This window comes from Limanda limanda, chromosome 20 (genome assembly GCF_963576545.1).
Source record: "Limanda limanda chromosome 20, fLimLim1.1, whole genome shotgun sequence".
Taxonomy (NCBI): Eukaryota; Metazoa; Chordata; class Actinopteri; order Pleuronectiformes; family Pleuronectidae; genus Limanda; species Limanda limanda.
The window spans coordinates 12,932,621-12,952,867 of record NC_083655.1 but is presented as its reverse complement, the minus strand read 5'-3'; the positions used below and the strand labels follow the sequence as shown (position 1 = coordinate 12,952,867).

The window sequence follows — 20,247 nt, the reverse complement described above, 5'->3', positions numbered from 1 at the left end:
ATCAAAAGACAGCATTGTCCGTCTTTAGATAAGAGTTCTGTGCTTCCATGTATCCACCAGGAAGCTTGAATAGGTAGCCTACAGTTAACAAATTATTTCTTACCTTACTTTCCCATGTTCCTATGAACCAGGAAGTCACTGAAATCATTGCTTGCATTATAAAAACTTGGGAATGTCATTTTATGTGCCGAGCATGAGTGAGAGGCAGTTCCTGGGGAAAATAAACTATTCTTACGAGAGTGATGTGATCTTTACTCGAGAGGAGTTTTCCTGAAGTATGTCATTCTTTTTATTGCTGTGCAATTAGTTGGAGACAATACGCTGCATTTTAAATCATTTGTCAAATCAAAATAAGACACATACATATATGTGTATTATTATATTTTCGGCAAGTAGCAATTTACCCCCAAATTTCCCAAAACCATATTCTCTATGGCTGAGCGTAAAAGATGTGGTCATTTTTTGAATAATTCCATCCAAGCAAATTATAATTACTTTGCGGTCTGTGTGTGCACATAGAAAAAAAAGAGGGCAGCAGGCTGACTTGTGCCTCTGAGAAAAAGAAAAAAAAAAGAGCCTTGTTCACCATAAACTATTTTTGAAATGGTGTGTCGGGGCGGTACATGGGCTCAGGCCGATTGTTTTTCTTTGAGTTGAGCAGCTCTTCGGTGGAGGGGTATTACCCGGGCTAAATTGTTCCCTCATGTTTTCCGCCAAGGTTCTGTGCCCACCGCACTGACAGTTATAATTTACAGAAATTGCGCTGATTATCTGAATTAGCATACCTGACCAATGCCACGTTAGTCTTATTTACAATACAAAGCCTCGGGGGCTCTGAGGACGCATAGTAAATATGACTCCGGCCCTTTGAAGAGGGGAGCTGGCGTCTCAGGGCCAGGACGTCTCTCACAATCGGTGATATCACAAAGCGCTCCAGGGCCCACCGCCATATGGAAAGTCCTGCAGAGGGAAGTGGTGAATGTGAATATATATTGAAATATATTGAAAACACAGCATTATCGCATGTTTTACCTTCCCCTCTTTCTATGTCCATACTTCTTTTTTCACCTCTCAGCTCTTGTCCCCCTATCTTGTTTCTTTCCTTTTTTTGTATTTCTCTCCTGCCTTCCCCCCTCCTCCTTCCCCCCCTGCCTCCTTTATTTTTCCTCCTCTCCCCTCACCTCCATTCTTTTCTCCCCTCGATACCCTCATACACCCAGTGTCCATTGACTCTTAACCACAGATGGACAAAACAATGGGTCATGTCACATAGCATTAAGACAAACAATCCGCTGATGGGAGGAGGGTGGTGGGGAGCCGGAGCCGCGGTAACCAGGCAATGTGCTCGCCGGGCCCAAGCAGCCGCTAATCTCGGGACTGCGATGATACAATTCACAGATGGACATTTAAGGCAGCCTGTATGCACACGCACACACACACACACTCTCACACACACACACACACACACACACACACACACACACACACACACACACACACAAACACACAAAGAGGAGGTTAAAAAAAAAGCCTAAACATTACGCCAGGAGATATTCAGGTAGACTTGTTCCCTCCATTTCCTCCACTTCTTCCTCTCTCTCCTCTCCTCTCCGTTTCCTTTACTTCATCTATCAATAGGAGGTTTTGCAATTGATAGCAGCTATTGATTACCTATAGCCAAGGCTAATCGTCACTGCCCGGAGGAAGCTTTGCAGCTCCAGCAGCTGTCAGTGGCTTGTTCTCCCTGTGTGTGTGTGTGTGTGTGTTTGTGTGAGACCCTCCAACAGTTCTGCGACGACAAATTGCCCAAAAAAAAAAACAAGACAGCAAGTGTACAGAAAATTTAATTAATGCGGTTTTCTGGCTTCTCCTTCCAGAATGAGGGAAACGTACGTTTTGTCAGCACAGAGAAAGACATGCGAAGTTTTCACCTCCCCACCTTTAGTGAACAAGACCCATCTCCCTCTCTCTCTCCCTCTCTCTCTCTCTCTCTCTCTCTCTCTCTCTCTCTCTCTCTCTCTCTCTCCCTTTTTTCTTCATCTCCCTAATAGGAAATTTGAGCACACTGTGCGAGATTAAAGCAGAGAATCAGTGCCTTGTGAGCAATCATTTCCAGACAAATCTCTTTCATCCCCCCCCCCGCCCTCCGCTCCTCTCCTCACCCCCGAAACCCCCCTACACACCCCCTCCACCCCCCTCGTTCTGCTCTCGTTCGTTCTCTCTCTCTCTCTCTCTCTCTCTCTCGCTCTCTCCCACCTCCTAATGCGAACAGGGGGTCCCGTGTCATGACATCCCCCCCCTTTTATTTTTTTGCTTTTATCATGTCCTAATAACGTTCTGAAAATAGAGAGAGAGAGAGAGAGAGAAAGAAAGAGGAATGTGACAGAGAGAGGAAAGAGGATGTTGGGAGGGTAGGGACGGGAGGGGGGGTGCCACAAGAAATGGATAGACTGATAAAAATCCATTGAATGAGCTCGGGTCTCGATTTGTGCTTTGATGTGGATGTCTTTGTGCAAATTATACAAATATGCCTGCTGCTCTAGTCATCACGGAGCACTTCACAAAGATGCCATCTGCCTTTGACATTTCTTTGGGAGGAAAAAAAAAAATGGTTGACAAGTTCATTCAGGTGCTTAAAGACATACATTTTGTGAAATTTTGGTCGGATATATATAAAACGTGCAGCCTGCACCGAGCCAGTAAGTACGAGAGAAAACAAAGAGAATTTCTGCTGTTTCTGCTCGGTCGGATCCACAAGCTGCTTTACCCATGATGTGTAGGGCTAATGGGCAAGGATACACACACACACACACACACACACACACACACACACACACACACACACACACACACACACACACACACACACACACACACACACACACACACACACACATACACCTTGGCCAGGGCTTTGTTTCAAAAGCAGGTTAATGGAGAGTGAGGAAGAGGAGCGTTGCAATTTTCTGCTCTTTAGGCGGCAGAGAATTCTCTCCAGTGTAAGAGAGACCAGACTCTCGGCGTAATAGCCATTTTACACCCTCATCACCCCTTTGCACACAAACACACACTCACACTCTCACACACACACACGCACACATGCGCGCAAAACATGAACTCACACTCGCCAGGAACATGTGGGAGTGTAATAGGCATTCTATGGTGTGTATTGCCGGTCCCAGGAGTGCCAGTAAGTGTTAGACATGCATGGAGACGGCAATGAGACAATCAGCATGCTGAAATTGAAACCTTGTCTGGAGTCGCACAGGAGAGAGGGAGTAGGTTGGTGGTGGTGGTGGTGGTGGTGGTGGTGGTGGTGGTGGGGGTGTTTAGGAGAGGAGAGGAGCAAGGAGGAGATTAAATAAAAAATAAAAGAGCAGAGGAGCGGCACAGATGGCAGGAGAGAGGAGAGGATGAGGAAGTGGAATACGGAGAGATGGAAGGAGCGGAAATAGGAACTGATGTTTGTTTAATTGCCTCATAAGTGATGACACAGATAATTATGTCTCAAAAAGAGATGTCCCTCTCAGGCAGGGCCGATGAGCAGCTGTATCTGTCCGTGTGTGTCCGTGTGTGTGTGTGTTTGTGTGTATGTGTCGCCCCGTCTCTCCCTCCATCCTCCCCATCAACTGTCCCCTCCAGCCACATCAAGTGCAGGACACCATTAAAGCAGTGCGGTTTGTGTCATATCAAATCATTCAGCTTAATTAACAGAAACACACGCAGAAAACACACACACACACACTCACAAACACACACACACACACGCTCGTCATTCGGAATCATTTTAATTACTCTGTAACGTCCTTATTTTTAATATCTCCGCTTCACATACCTGGGGATATGAAGACGAGGGCGCGTTCACCTATATATCCCCGCGCCGTGCGATTTTCTTTGCAGGCGTGTGTGTCCATGTGTGTGTAAGCGATGCTCCCTTGACTTCATATCTAATTGTCTTTTTTAATGACAATGCTCCGTTGTGTGCCGGCTGTATGTAATGAGTCAGGGTGTGTCAAAGTGCAGGCCTGAGCTGTCTGCTTGAGTTAAGCTCCCTCCGTCTACTGTAGGAGCCTCCAGCGGGCGCGCACACACACACACACACTCGCGCACACGCACATGTTGCACACACACTCGGAGAGACAGTATCAATGTGGGAGTTCCTGTATCTGACACGAGATTAAGAGGGCCAAGTGGAGGAGCACCGAACGACTGCCCTGTTGCATTTGCAAGAAGGGAGAAAGGACCATCCTGTCACACACACACCCGTGTACGCACACACACACACACACACACACACACACACACACACACACACACACACACACATGCAGGCATCCTGTGCTGTAAGTGAGCAGTAGCCTCCCTTGCATTATTCACAGTGGCCGAGTGATCGAAGCCTGGTTCAATAGCACTAAAGCGGCGCATGCTGGAGAGATTTGTCTTACAAAACCTTGACACACACACACACACACACAGAGGCGCACATATGCTCTCACACACATTGATTTTTGGTGGTGGGAATCTCCCAGGCTTTGGAGGAAAGGCAGCGACGTGAGAGGGGTTTCCCCCCCGTCAGAGCAACCCCCAGACAGATGTACACATGCACGCCAGCTCTCTGGTTCTTAACCTTTTCTTTCTCGCTCTCTCTCTCTATCTCAGACACACACGTACACACACGTACACACACACAGGAGTACCCAGTGCAGAGGCAAATATTGTAAGTACATCTTTAATTCTCTCAAAATGAGATTCCATGATGATGATGAGGTCAGGAGATAGCGCGAATAAGAAAATGAAAGAAAAAATTCTGAGACGGGAGATGAAGGATCTGCCTCTTAGATCTGATGGGGTTTCATTTACAGTAAGATGAGCTGATGGTAAAATTAAAAGCAAGAGCGAAAAAAAAGTCTGACTGATATTTCCTTTTTTGCTGACTGACCTTTTTTTGCATTTTACCATGAGGGCGCTTTTTGCAAGCAAAGCAGTAAAAAATCACACGTTGCCTAATATATCATATCTTTCCACTGTAGCGTGTGTGTCTGTGTGTGTGTGTGTGTGTGTTTTTCACACGGGCATGTTCAATTTGAAGCCTTCACTTGATTTGAATGGCGATTTTTCGAACACATCCGTCACTTCATCGAGTTTTTCCTATTTTCTTCGGAGCGGCACAAGCAGCCTAACACATACCACCCCCTCTGGCATTTTTGACATATTAACGTGTATCGACAAGCCGGCACTCGGCTGCCTGTAAACACTGACGCAAACATTCACACACCTCTGTCCCCCGAAGACATGTGATCAACCAGACCCAATCCCTTGTAATCATCTGGAACCCGCACACACATGAAGCCCCCTTTCAATCCCGGGTAATGGTTTGGGGCAGGGGGCTGAAGCGGGGGGCTTCTTTCCCTTAGCCCCAGTGTCTTAAGCTGCCATTGATTAAATGTTAACTGATATACTCAGCCCTGGCAATCTTGTTAGAGCCGGAGCAGGCAGGCAGCTAGACAGACAGTTTAGGACCCGCGTCCACCTGATCAATAGCACAGATAAAGATTTCATCCATCAATGAGCTCCCAAAACAAAAGGTATCTGATACCTGATTGGGCCCGTGGGGACACACGAACACACAAACACACACACACACCCACGTGTACACATATGTATTTGAACAGGAACACAAATTACCACTTGGGGCTGAGGTTCATGAAGAGACGACAAACACACAAACAACACCTATCACAAGTAAATGCAGTGGGATATAAAAAATAAGTGATACTAGCTTAAATAAACACACACACATATATATGAATTTGAACATGAACACACACAAACAACCATATGGGCTGAGGCAGAGGTGGAGATGACAAACACACAAATAACAAGTAAATGGAATGGGATATAAGAATGTTAGCTTTAATAAAATCTCACACACACACACAAACACTTTTAAGTCCAGAATGATATCTCTGCCAACCATCAATCAGTTCCACACCTAATGGTGGAATTACAACACACACACACACACATTCTGTATTCAGTGTCAAGATTGCAGTTAAGGCACCGCCCCCCCTTTTTACACATCCTGTGTTAGTTCACTTACATATGGGTATGTGTGCATGCAAGTGTAAGTGCGTCTTTCCTCACTGGCATGTGTGCACTAAGAATCCTCGGAGCCAACGTCACCGCAAAAACCGGCCTGGATCAATGTCCTGGTGACCACCACTGTTAAAGTGTATCAATAATGTCTCCGTCCCGGGGTTTTGTCACAGGGCCGTTTGAAAAGTCCGAGCCTCGCCGCAATTAAGACCTAATTATAAATCAATACCAGAAGTCATTTGAATATAGATTTTTCCTCCTTTCCTCAAATTGTTAACATATTCCCTCCACCATGTCTATCCTTTTCTCCTTTTCTGTTACAACTTTAAGTCGAATCAATACTTCCCTTTACAGTCGTCGGAGAAGTGCTTTGGCATAATTGGGGCTAAAAAAAACCACAAAGGAATATCTTGATGGAGATCGATGCTCGGAGGGTAAAAAATGTCACAGCCCCTTAAATTCAGATCGCTTCTCAGATACACTCGACGCCGCGCCGCTCTTAAAACAGTCGTCACGTTTTGTTTTTTTTCGGGTTTTGGGCGACATTTGCCATCACAATCCCCCCCGAAAAAGCATTTCCGTCCTTCATTTTCCTTGATAGGACACCGTATCATTGCGCTCTCCCCTCTCCTAAAAAAACATCAATGCGACCTGGTAACATGCATCTCATTCGATTAAGCGATATCTTCGCTGGTTTGTTTTTCCCGCTCAGCCGTTTTTAGGGCCTGTGAGATTTCCAAGTGGCGTGTCAGGGGCCGGGAGTCTAATGCATGGAAACATGGAGCTTTCTGTTTTCTGACGGCTAGCAGAGATAAGGTAGAGATATGGCTCTTGCAGTGGCTCAAATCTAAAACAGATCCTGCTGGGAGGGTTGGGAGGGGGAGAGTTAAGAAAGTGAGGGGAAGGAGACGGAGGAGGAGGAGGAGGAGGAGGCGGGAGGGGTGGAGGTAGCAAGAAAAGGGGAATATTGTCAATCCTCTAAGTGTCTGGCGGTGTCTCTCTTTCTTTCCCTCTTTCTCTCACTTGTTCTCTCCCCCACTCTCCCCCCAGTAATCTGATTTATTCGAAGCATATGTGTGCTGCTCTGTCTTTGTCTGCTTCTATTAGGGCCAGTGGGGGCCCATATGACATTGTTTAGCCAGTAATGAAATGGACATTTTTTGCATGTTTTTGAGAAAGTCAGAGGAAAGCCAACACTCCTTATTTGTAACCGTCTGCGAATACCGTCTCCGGTGCATTCATGTGTGCGCCTGTTGCACAAGAGCACACGCGCCTGTGTGTTGCAGGTTCCATGTGGCGTCTCATTTTCTCGATGATTCTGAGCAACCTAATGAATATTTGGGTCTTGAAGATATTTCTTAGCCTTTCCCTTGACCCTATTCTAAGAGTTCCCCCACCTCAGCACACAATGAGGCCCTGGTGATGCGCAGATTTTTTTGTTTTCTCCTCTATAAGAAAAAGACCCGTCACATGGTCTCATTGTCAGTATATGAAATTGTTCTGTGCTAATGGCAGCGATGTGGTGCTGCGGGCTAAACTGTAACCCCCATCAATAAGGAATGCAGACATAGAAGAGCATTGAATTGAATGAATGGAAACCTGGAGTAATTTCTTCTGCGCCATATTTCTTTATGTGTAATTTCACACAAACAAGCTATTATCCGAGCGAAGAGGAACACACTGAGTGTAGCTTGCATGACAACATATGAAAATAAAAAACTCTCACTGGTGAAGTTACTGTTTTGCTAAATTCCTCACTTTTATGAGTAAATGAATCGCAACGTGACTTTCTTATGACTGTCCTTTCCATCTTCTCCTCTCGCTTTGATTCCCGTCCAGGATTACTGTCTTGTTTTTTGGTGGCGCTGAAAGCAGATGGTTTTTATGCGGCTGAAAACGGGACAGTAGCCCAATGGGATAAAGATCTGTTTAAGCAGTATCCATTTGGCCACAGCCCATCACAGGCCTATTTTAAGCATAAAGACGCGCACGTATGCACGCACGCACGCACACACACATCCAGCTTTTATCTTAAACCATGGCAGCCATTTTATTAGATTCCCCGTTTTCAGGCCTTGTACTAGTTCCCGAAAAATAGATAAACCTTGAATACATGACAAGGACCGGCCTGGTCAATTGGAAACTATATCTACCCTGCTGGTATCTTTGTTTACCAGTGTAGTGATGGATGGACAGATAGGGGGGATAAATGGAGGCAAAGAGGAGCAGATAGGTGCGGTATATGGATGGATATCTGCGCGAAAAAAAGATATAAAAATAGATTGACAGATGGATAGATAGATAGACAGATGAATGCATCGGGGAGATCTTGTTGGGCTGATATGGTCGAGCAGGTATGCCGAGAAACAGCTGCTTTCTTCATTAGGTTCATCTATCGATCTCAGACCCTCGCTGTGCAAGTGTGTGTGTGTGTGTGTGTGTGTGTGTGTGTGTGTGTGTGTGTGTGTGTGTGTGTGTGTGTGTTTTTGAGCGAGAGAGAGAGAGAGGGCAAAGACAACAGCCTCTGTAGGTAAGTGCTGGTAATAGAACAGAATGAATTCTTATCACAGAGATGGGAAGGCCATTAACCCTCAGCTCCTAGTTCTTCCTCCGTCTCTGTCTTGTCCGACTCTCTCTCTCTCTCTCTCTCTCTCTCTCTCTCTCTCTCTCTCTCTCTCTCTCTCTCTCTCTCTCTCTCTTTCTCTCTTTCTCCTCCTTCATCCTGGACCTGACAGGGTCACGTTGGCGAGCGTGTGCGATATTTCCACTATGTGTGCGACAATGAGTGTGTGTGTGTGTGTGTGTTGTGTGTTTAAACTGCCGCTGTGTGCGCTGCCCCACAGGCCAGATGTTTATAATCAGGGGCTGGATAAATATTGGACAGAGGAATCATAAAAAAGGACCGGGAAAAAGTGAATAAAGAGAAAGAGACGGGGGGAGATGAAACAGAGGAGAGGAATCTTCGTTTCAAATTATTCCTAAATCCCTCAGTAAGCTAGCCGTGCCGCCTCCTCACTTCACCTACTCGGCCTAAGGTGTTTCAAACAGCGGAAAAGCAATATGGCTGTTGTGTAAGATGCAGGTGTGTGTGTGTGTGTGTGTGTGTGTGTGTGTGTGTGTGTGTGTGTGTGTGTGTGTGTGTGTGTGTGTGTGTGTGTGTGTGTGTGTGTGTGTGTGTGTGTGTGTGTGTGTGTGTGTGTGTGTGTGTGTGTGTGTGTGTGTTGTGGAGGTGTACAGTAGGTGTGTGAGCCCATTGTATGAGGCCAGGTGCAGCAATTTCTTTCTCCCACTACTGAACCTTTTGAAGCCATACTTTTGTCCTGTGAAAAACCTTTTGTATTTGCTATTAAAGAATCATTAGCATCACCCCCCCCCCCCCCAGTGCTCACAGCGCCCGAAAACGAAACCCCTCTTAACACGAAACAACAGTTTCTGTCTACGCAGCAAGCAAGACACACAAGCCTTTAATCTTGGCTATGTTTATTCATATGATTCTTCTTTTTCTTTTTCCTTTTTTTTTTTTTTTTCTTTTCAAAAGAGGTGTTTTGTCAGTCGCCTGCGAGACAGCGGAGCGGGCAATTTGAGCGAAGAAGAAAAACACAATGAAGTGTCTCAGGAAGTTGTAATTGACAACAACAAAGCAAATTTGGAGCTGCTGATACAAGCGTTTTTCCGCAAAAGTCGTTTTTTTTTTTTTTTTTTTGCAGCTTATTCTGTCAGTTCAAGTTATTGACATTCACACCAGGAGCGTATTAAACGTGACAATCCCATTGTCTGGGTTTCAGAGTCAACCTGAAAACAATAGATCCTTTTTTATGTCTTTTTTTCGCCGGTGTAATAAGTTCTTGTGTTTTAGGCAATAAATGGGGGGGGGGGGGGGGGGGTGGACTGGAGCGTGTGCATGGAAACATGTGTGTTTGCTTGGACTGGTGTGTGTGTGTATTTACATGTTAGCATGTGAGCCGTGGACCTCTGTGCATGAAATCCATCGAGCGCTGTGTGGGAGTATATGTGTGTTACGCGCAGAGGGTTTCATGTGTAGGTGTGTGTGAGTGTGTGTGTGTGTGTGTGTGTGAGCATGTACGGGTGTGTGTGTGTGTGTCAGTTATTCCCAGGCCCTGTGCAGGAGCTGTAGCCCCTCTCCGCTGGGTTGATGTTTAGTATTTTAGACATGCTACATTAACAACATCTGGTTAAGATCTAAATGCTTGTTAAACGCGCTGAAATTCGGGGGGGAAAAGGTACGGGGCGAGCAAGGGGAGAGAGCGGGGGGGATAAAGAGAGAGAGAGAGAGCAGGGTAAATAAAGATTTGAGGGTGAGAGAACGGGAGGGAGGAGAGATCAGTAAGTCTGTAAGGTTATTACTCTGGCAGTATTACCACTGGCCCTTGACTGTGTGTGTGTGTGTGTCTGTGTGTGCATGTGTGTGTCTGTGTGTGTGCATGTGTGTGTCTGTGTGTGCATGTGTGTGTCTCTGTGTGTGTGCACATGGCTGCGACTGTGTGGGACGGTGTAATGTTTCAAAGCTTTCCCCCTTTAAAACCTAGAGGCCAAACTGGAGCCACGCGCGGGGCGCAGGAATGTGACATCACAGGGCCCCCCCCCCCATCGCTCGTACGCACACAAGCACACACATGCAACACACGGTCTCACAGGGGACATGACCAGAGTTGTACCGAGGAATCATCGTCAACATCACGGCTAAGTGCCGGAGACACGGCCGTCATGGCTATTACGCGAAAAAAACATTAAGGCTGCATTGCTATAAAGACCTGCGCCGTATATCTGGTCTTTATTATTGTTTTTAAATACACACAACACAACAGTGCTGCTAATAATTCAGCGTATAGACTCGTAACAGCCATAAAGTGACTTTCTCATTCTATAGTTGTCTATGGAGCATTTCGCGTATATTCCTTGTGTTGTTTTTCTTTGGCGGCAATTATGGCTGCAGTTGATGTTCCCGCTTTCCTAGCGCCCCATGATTTAAGATAAACAATAATGTAAGAAAAGGGATTTTTTTTTTTTACCCCTTTAATGAGCACCATCCTCGTCCTAAGGAAGCAAATTAGAGGCAGCGCGTCCCCCCCAGCTAAGGAATTCAGCCATTTTGGAGACCCCCGTGTCCAGTTTCCCCGGCGTGGCATCGCTCCACGGTTGTGTGCCGTGCTACTGAGTCCTCCACCGGGCACATAATGACCCGGCGTGGTGGATATGGGCCCTTAGGGGGGAGACGGGCGAGAGAGAGAGAGTGATCTCAGAGCAGGTCATTATACAGCTAGAGGGCACACACACACACACACACACACACAAACACACTGCGCTGACACTTTCAATACATCCTCCATTGCCTCCGTCTCCCATATGTCTGTTCGTCCATTTATCCGTCCCAAACATCTCTTTTCTGCGTGTCTCTCTCTCTCTCTATCCTCCTGCACGTATCTGTCCTGAACTTTTCATTTGATTTTCTGATGTGGATGATAAGTAACGTAGAGTAGCTGGAATATTTCGTGCTGAAATCATTCAGATCATCCTATTTCCTCTCAGATCAGGTATTAATCAGAATTGTGTTGTTTGCCGGATTTACAAGAAAGGTTCCTCACCCTGGGACGAAAAGCGGTCACATTGGCCACTAGTTGAATCTTGAACCCGGACTGATTTGCTTGTGTCCCTGATCAGGAGACACTTAATTATTCTTCCTCTCTAACAGTTAAATATAGGCTGGTGTTGGTTGCAGGGTAATCAGACCCATGGGCTGTGGTTAGCTCCAGCTCACCGGGCAGCTTTAATGTTCCGACCGACCCACATCAAAGAGAGTCCCACCAGGCTGCCAAAATCACACACCCTGCTCAGCCTGACCCACTCCCTGTGTGTGTGTGTGTGTGTGTGTGTGTGCGTGTGTGTGTCTGTGCGTGTGTGTGTGTCTGTGCGTGTGTATGGATATGCACAGAGGCAGTGGAAGGTGACTGCGAAAGTTTTGCTCTCTGCGTCCTCTGGTAGCGATTAAGTTGATGGTTAAGAGTCCCTGCCGCAGAACCCTCTCTCTCTCTCTTTCTCTCTCTCTTCTTTCTTCTCTCTCTCTCTCTCTCTCGCTCTCTCCCCCATCTCTCTCACTCTCTTCTTTCTTCTCTCCCTCTCTCTCGCACATGAACACACGCTTGCACATGACAACTCACATGCAAACACATGCAGTCACTGTCTCACTCACTTGATCAATGGCACACAACCACACACACACATACACGCACACAAACATGTGCGCAACACCCGGTTGCACGCGCACCGGCGTACACACTCGTGTGGTGTGTAACTGTCAGGGTCAGTCAGAGGGCAGACGCTGTGCTGATGTATTGAGAGAGCTCGTCTGGGAATGTCCTCAGTGTGGAAACACATTCCCTGTATGCACACACACACACCCACACGCACGTACACACACACACACACACACCACAGATCTAACCGACTAGAAGGGGAAAGGAGTGAGAAAAAAAAACACTGATGAGGCCCAGATGATCACCCCCTCCTCTTCCTCTCCCCCCTCGATTTTTCTCTTTCTTCACCCACTCTCTAGCCTCATTCCTTCCTCTCTTTACTTCTCTCTGTTCATTGTCTCTCTTTTCTCTTGTGTCCTATCTGGCCACAGGTAGAGTGCCCCCTAGAGGTTACATTTAGACGGTGGTTTAGTCCTTTTTTATGATCGAGCACCGGATGCAGCTCTGACCACGTTCACACACGACCCTCAGCCGCCGTTCCCTCACTGTCCTCCTTAAGGAAAGAGGGTTTCACGTGCACTTTATCCACTGCAGATGTCGAATCCTTTCATGCACATATCATGTCAAGTCACACAAATTAATTTTTCAGAGTCTAATAAAGATGAGTTGATGTTTTGCGTGAAATAAGCTTGATTATTGTCAGGATTTGCAGTGGCTGCATGTATGATAATGTTAATAATCATTAATTTGTCATATAGTCTACATTTTTAAATTCAGGGTACATAGTTTGAAATTAAATGTGTGCATATTGTTATAATATTAATATTGTATAGCAATAGTGATAATATGGTGAATAAGTAATAGATACATTTAACCTGTAGCCTGTTATCTGAAAACAGGTTTTTTTAAATAGAAGTCATGGAATATGATTTTACATTCAAGAAACAATCTCTTTGTTGAGATTTTCAAATTGAGACATTGTCCTGACCTTGCAATGTGTGAGATCTTTGAGAGCTTGTCCACCCCCCCCCCCCCCCCCCCCCCCCCTATGTTTTGACCCTTCTCCCTTCCTGTCTTTTCTCACTCTTCCGCAAAACACACGCTGTTCAATTCGGACAATTTGTGGGTTTTTTTCCTTTGGCACCAGACAAAAGTCATGTGTGGAGAAAAGAGACAAACCAGCGATGAAGGACTTTCTCAGACCCATTTACATCCATGCACACACACACACACACACACACACACACACACACACACACACACACTATCCTACCGCTTCCCTTCAATATATATGGAGGTGGGGTGAATTAAAATACAAAGATAGACGCCGGCGCAGCAGCAGCAGCAGTGAAAACTGCAATTTCTGCAGTCCGGGCTCTCGTGGCTGACAGGAGATATTTCATCCCCGTTGTCACCGACGTATTAATAAAACATCAGGAGCAGAGTGCAGCCCCAGTCTCTCCCTCTTTTACACACAAACACACACACACACACACACACATATACTCATCGACACACACACACACACGTACAAGAAAGATGGATACTTACACCTTGACATTGACTGTGTATACATATGTGAAAAATATGTGCGGCACTAACGCGTGGGCAAAAATAAAAAAAAACGTGTGCATGAATGCAAACACACACAACCGCAATTTTTCAATCACATGCCAGGTTCTGCCATGAAAATTTCATGCTGGATATAATGTCCACTTAATGTGTTGGCGCTTAAAGTAACGGCGCCAGGGCTTAGTCTGTGTGTCTGTCTGTGTCTTTGTGTGTTTTTAGTGTGTGTGTGTGTGTGTGTGTGTGTGTGTGTGTGTGTGTGTGTGTGTGTGTGTGTGTGTGTGTGTGTGTGCACCTCTCTGTACGGGAAGGGGTTAATCATATCATGTTTCCGTCGGGGGTTTTTACAGACCGCTTGTGCTCGTCATACAATGGCCAAAGTGATTGTATGCAAATGCGAGCTGACCTCAATGCACCCTTTGCCTGATTTCTATGAATATGACTGTGAGTGTGTGCGTGTGTGTGCGCGGGTGTGTGTGCACGCGCATTGTAAAATAAGGTTATTAAGGCAGTGCAGGATTGATGAGCGCAGCTCTTTTGCACACACACACACACTCACTCAAACACACATGCACACAGACACACACTCCCCTTTCATTCTCCTGCAGAGTGAGGGGTTTGTGGTGAGAGAGACCACCCCCCCTTCCTCCCCTCCCCCGTTTAGAAGACATGAAATTTTTAACGGTTTTGGTCTCTGCGTGTGTGTGAGTGTGTGTGTGTGTGTGTGTGAGTGTGTGTGTGTGTGTGTGTGTGTGAGAGTGAATATGACTCTGTGTGTGTGGGACTAGACACCTATGTGCAAGTTTTTCTGTTTGATTTTACATGTGTGTGTGCTAGCCACGAGATGGAGGAGGGGAGTATATGTGTGTATATATATATTTGTGCCTGTGTGAGGGTGTGTGTGGGTGTGTGTGTGTGCCTGGTTATCTGGCCTCTCTCAGACTGCTCAAAATTCATTACAAAGTGACATCAGCCCAGCCGGAGACAAATGATGGCTGGATGAAAGGGATCGCTGGGGCTCGGCTTGGATTAGTGTTAGCTTGTGCTGGCGACACATATACACACATACACACACTCGTGCCTACACACACACACACTCACTTGCGCTCACACACACTCACACATGCACGCATACGCACACTTTAATCCACTGGCAGAACACTGCAGATACACAGAATTATCAAACAAGGGGCTGAACTCTCCGAGATGGGCAAGCTAATCTGCTAATAGTACAGAGCTGCACGTGTGTGTTAGGTTTGTGTGTGTGTGTGTGTGCATGCATGTACATTTTTTACAGAGAAATACACAAACACGAAGATAGACACACTTATTATATTTTACATTTATTATCTATTTACTTTATAGAATACAAATGATGTGGCTATCCATGATCATGTTTGTAGAAGGAGGTTTTCATATAGTTTGGATGGAAATAAAACATTTGCATCCAAACATAATACAAAGAATTCATATAAAAAACAAACCCATTTTATAATTTGTGTCTAGTAAGTTGTCATACAAACATTTGTCCAACATGAAATAATTATTCGACTGATTTAAATAAAGAATTCCTGACTTAGTATAAGAGAATACATAGAAAAGTAAAACATGACCATGCCTTGTCTTTAAATAGAAGTTTCTGAAAAGTCCCCCCTGAAGAAACACCCAAAAATGACTAAAATACTTCCCCTAGTCGGACATATTATTTCCTCGCACAACTCGCCTGCTTCCACGCCACGGATGTATTCTGTTTCTCCCTCCAGAAGTGGCACGGCAGAGCTATTTTCAACACAACATTTGTCGAAGTTACTGGGAGCATTATCCTCCGGTGCGAGACACTGTCCAGCGGAGCACACTTGACATTTGTGCTGGAGAAAAAAAAAAGGGGGTTTATGAGGATTAACTGAACATGTACAAACAGGAATATTTTCAAACTGGCTTTAATGTGATACAGCGATATCAGACAAAACATCTGCTCCATTTCTCAACTTCAGCATCATGGGAGGTTTGTGTTTTTCAGCCGCCCCGGCCCCGGCCAGCAAAGTGATGTATTTTAGAGAGCATTGTGGGTAATGTAGTTGTTTTTTTTCTGTGTGTATTTTCAGAAGAGACTGCTGAGGATGGTGAGAGACCTCCTCGCTCGTCCTCCAGGCATGGACTCAACCTCACTGAGAGAGAGATGACTGACAGCAGGAGAGCTGACCGTGAGTCCACATGCACAAAAACACACACAACCACACACACACACACACACACAACCATATGTATAAAAACACATATGACCATTAGTGTCCCTTCTTTTCCGAGTTAGGATTCATCTCCCGCTCCCTCTCTCCCTCCGAAAAGGTTCTAGCATGTGTGTGTAACATGTGAACGCTGCTGACTAGCCTCCATGTGACCCGCTTTAATCGTTTCCATCTGACAGAAAGAGAAAAAGAGAATGAGAGAGACAGGGGGAAGAGACAGTGGGAAAGAAGGAAAAGAGGAGGGGGAAAAAAAAAAAGCGGAGAGAAAGAGAGAGGGATAAGTTGAGTGTTGTGGATATTACCAGGCTATGTCCAGGCCCCAGATTATTTTTTAATCAAATCAGTTTGCGTGCTTGTAATTTATAAGCGCCTTGCATTAATCTTTTCTCGTTCTTGTGCCCTCTCCGATGACATATTAATTTTTCATAAGCACGGGATTAGATGGGGGGGGGGGGCCTGTGTATATGTTTTTCTAATATTGCACCACATCCCAGCAACCCTTAAATTAGTTTTTTTTCTCTCTCTCTCTCTCTCTCTCTCTCTCTCTCTCTCTCTCTCTCTCTCTCTCCCTCTCTCTCCTGTTCCCTCCCTTCATTTTTCTTTCTCTCCTATTTTTTCTCCGGCTCTGTCTATCCCTTAATTGTTGTCCAATCTGTGACCCTATCACCAGGCATTACCTCGGATAGAGAAGGAGCACGAGGGAGAAAAGAGGAGGAGGAGGGTGGGGAGGGAAAAAAATGTTTATTTGTTTGTAAGAATGGCGATGGAGAGGGGGGGGGGGCAACAATCAGTACAAGACGGCTCGGTGTTTTTGTTATTTGGGGCGAGGTAGCGAGCACATAATGCCTCCGCTGCCAGGCTGTGGTCGGGATAGCCCCGGCTTTGTTAGATTTGATTTACCCAAATAAGAATTCATATGATCCTTTTATGTATGAGATGGAAATCCACGGCTGGGGATGAATATTGCATGGGGTCTCTCTCTCTCTCTCTCTCTCTCCCTCTCCACTTTTTTCTGTCATTGCACGGTCCTCTCTCCCTCTCTCTTTCACCTCTCTCTCTCTCTCATTCGTCCTCCTCTCCTAATATCTCCCCACCTCTTTCTCGTTTGCGCCCCTGCCACCGCACTCGTTCTCCCCCCAACTCACACACACACACACACACACACACACACACACACGCACACACACACAAACACACACACACACACCTACCTTCCAACTCCCAGCCCCTCTATCCATCTCAAGCTCCCACCCCACCTCCTCTTTCCCTAGCATGCCATACCTAGCTCCATAATGTGAGGCTCAATGAGGCAGAAGGAGAGCTGAGTGAGGCTGGGGCCTATTAGTTTGGCTAGTCATCTATCTTTCAGCTCTATCTCTCTGACAGGCCTGTCTGACGGACTGGCGGGGGGAACCACCATCCATGCATTTACTGCCGCATATTACCGCCAGCGTCATTTAACACCACCGCACACACGCAGAGAAAAAAAAAGCCAAGTGTCCATGTCCCTCCTACTCTAAAGTGTGCTTACGTATGTATGTGTTCCCGAGTGCAGTTCATCAGATGTCAGAAACCTATTTGTTAAAGCAGCATTGTATGCATTTTTATTTTAGTGAATAATTTGTCCGGGTGGAATCGCCTTGTTTCGGCGAGGGAATCCAGATATGATAATATGGCTGGTGGGGTTTTTTTTTTGCCTTTGGATTAAAGGGAGTTTTCAGAAAGTCTAATGGCAGAAGGTTGGGATGTGTCAGTGGTGTGTTGTTATGCTCGGGTTATCATCAGAGACAGGGCTCTTGTTTTTCTCTTTTTTCCAGCTTAGTGTAGTAAGATTTAGCATCTCCTTCCTCAGCCCCAAATCTCTGGCAGGCTCGAAATGTTCCGATGTGTGTGAACTTATGTGTGTGTCCGTGTGTGTGTGTGGAGATCTCCAGGGAAGGGATTACAGTGTGACCAAGTGAGCAGTGTGTTTGCGCACTTCATCTCCAAGACCAAGATCCTTTAAACAAAGAGGGGCAGATAGATAGAGAAGGGAATAGAGAGGGAGAGAGAGAGAGACAGAGAGAGATGGGGGGAAGGGCAAGGAACGACCGGCCCAAAGAGCCTTTTCCCCCTTGCTTCATTTACAATGTCTTTTTTAATCCCATGTCACTTTAGATTAATTATAATCCATGTTACATTCTCCATGCAAATGTCCCCTATGTGGATTACTTCCAGATAGCTTTGTGCTATCTGTGTACTGTAGATGGCGCATGTTGCCATCATGGCTCAGGGGCCCACTTCTTTGTCCGGCTAAACAAAGACCCTGGCATGGAAATGATCTTGTGCGGCAGCCCCACTGATCTCTACCTGCCGACAAGTTTTGTGTATTCATGTTTGACTTGTTCAGGTCGGGCTGTACCAAAATGGAATCTCACACAAACAAGATGAGATGTTAAATATTCCATATTAGCTTGTTCACATTCGTAATATCTTCAGTCTCTCTTTTTTTTTTTGTATTTGCATGCATCTTGCAAATTTGCCCAATTTGAGATGAGGGCTTTGCTCTTTTTCTGTCTCTCAATGATGAGATTAAAATATATTAAATATATTAGCATGTTTAATTACGAGCCTGCAGCAATTCCTTTGTGCAAGTGTGTTTGTGTGTGTGTGTGTGTTTTCTGTGTAATGACAGCTTGTTGAATGTCTCCGACGATTTGTCAAATGTGACAAGGCCACGCTCATATTTATCTCTCGTGAGCGTACAAGCCGGAGATGGAACAGAAAGGAAGGGTAGTCATTAAAAATCACAAACTACAAGGCAGCTGTTGTTTAACCATCTCTCGCGTCCTCTCTCCCTCTCCATCCCTCTGTCTCTCCCTCTCTCTCTCTCCCTGGGCCTTTGTCAAATCGGACACACTTCACTCCGTCACAGAGGGTGACTGTGTTTGTTGTCACACTCACAGCTGAATGACGCACCCCTCTTGAAGGTGTAGGGTATAAATACAGCAGAGAGCTATATGGTGAACTTCCCTCTCCTCAGCGGAAACACGAACTGTTTCGTAACCATGGTTACTCCCAAAGGAAACATGCTCCCAACATCTAATTTTCATCTAATAATTCTGTTTTCGGCAAAAGTCCCTGTTATTGTCACCTGTTTGACAATATTAAATCTCTGTCTTAGTTTGAGCGGTTTCTGATTGTGCGGCTAGTCGAACAGAATTTGTACGTAGTGCATTGTGCGTCACACGTGGTCAGCACGTCAGCATCGATGCAGACTCACTGTTTTTTTAAATTTTTATAACCCACTTCCATTCCCCACTAATTGGTTTGGGATGGCACTTAATGTGGTGGACCCTTCCCATGAACGCACAGACAGAGTGGAAGTGGGTGTAGAGAGGGTGCAGGGGGGGGTTTGAGAGAGAGAGGGCCTCTATCTCTCCGTCTCTACCTCTCTCGGCCTCTCTCTCTCTCCTCCTCCCCTCCGGCTGGATCTGGACCTGCTGAGTGCATCAGTGGGAGATTGGGGTTCAGAGTGTGTTGCTGTAATGTTATCAGGTGACCGGGGGTCAGCCTAATGCGTAACCCCGGAGCACCAGGCCAGTAAATCACGCCGGCCGGCCCACCCTGGCCTGTTTTGGCCGGCTCTCCTACCCAGATTTACTGCTCCGTAACCTTAGCCAGTCTGCCAGGGCTCAGGACAGCTAAATTGAATACTAAATCCAAGCTGCCGCCACCCAGCCTGCTCCTTCTTAATTGACAGCCCCCTCCACCACCAGCCTCAACCACCACTCTCCTCTCTATGTTTCTGGGGTTTTTTTATTTTCATGAAATGAAATGTCAGGAAAGGAATCTGCTCGTTCCGCGGCTTGTAAACGACAGGAAGAGGCGAAAAAGAAGATTGCAATAGGTGCACGGCCGGTTATTTTTGAAAAAGGCCCGTAGCCAGACGCGGGCCGTGATGATGTCGTGGGTTTCACCTGAAGTCATAGTTTGAGAGATATAAGGATTCAATTACGTGCTTGTTTGTGTGAAAATCTCATTTGCTTGGTTTCAGTTTGCACAAAATGTCTTACCCTTTCCAGCACAAAAGGGCAGATTCTAAAATAGATCCACGGGAAAAGCATTAGCTGCGATGGCATTGT

The 20,247-nt window shown here is 45.9% G+C and overlaps 1 protein-coding gene across 2 annotated transcripts in view; it reads left to right on the top strand.

The window, feature by feature from the left end:
* zfhx4 (zinc finger homeobox 4) overlaps nucleotides 1-20,247 on the top strand; it is an 83,228-nt gene that overhangs the window by 48,066 nt on the left and 14,915 nt on the right. For both annotated transcript variants that reach the window (XM_061094248.1, XM_061094249.1), the window contains exon 7: nucleotides 15,983-16,081. In XM_061094248.1, the coding sequence (XP_060950231.1) occupies nucleotides 15,983-16,081 (99 nt within the window). The remainder of the gene's footprint in view (nucleotides 1-15,982; nucleotides 16,082-20,247) is intronic.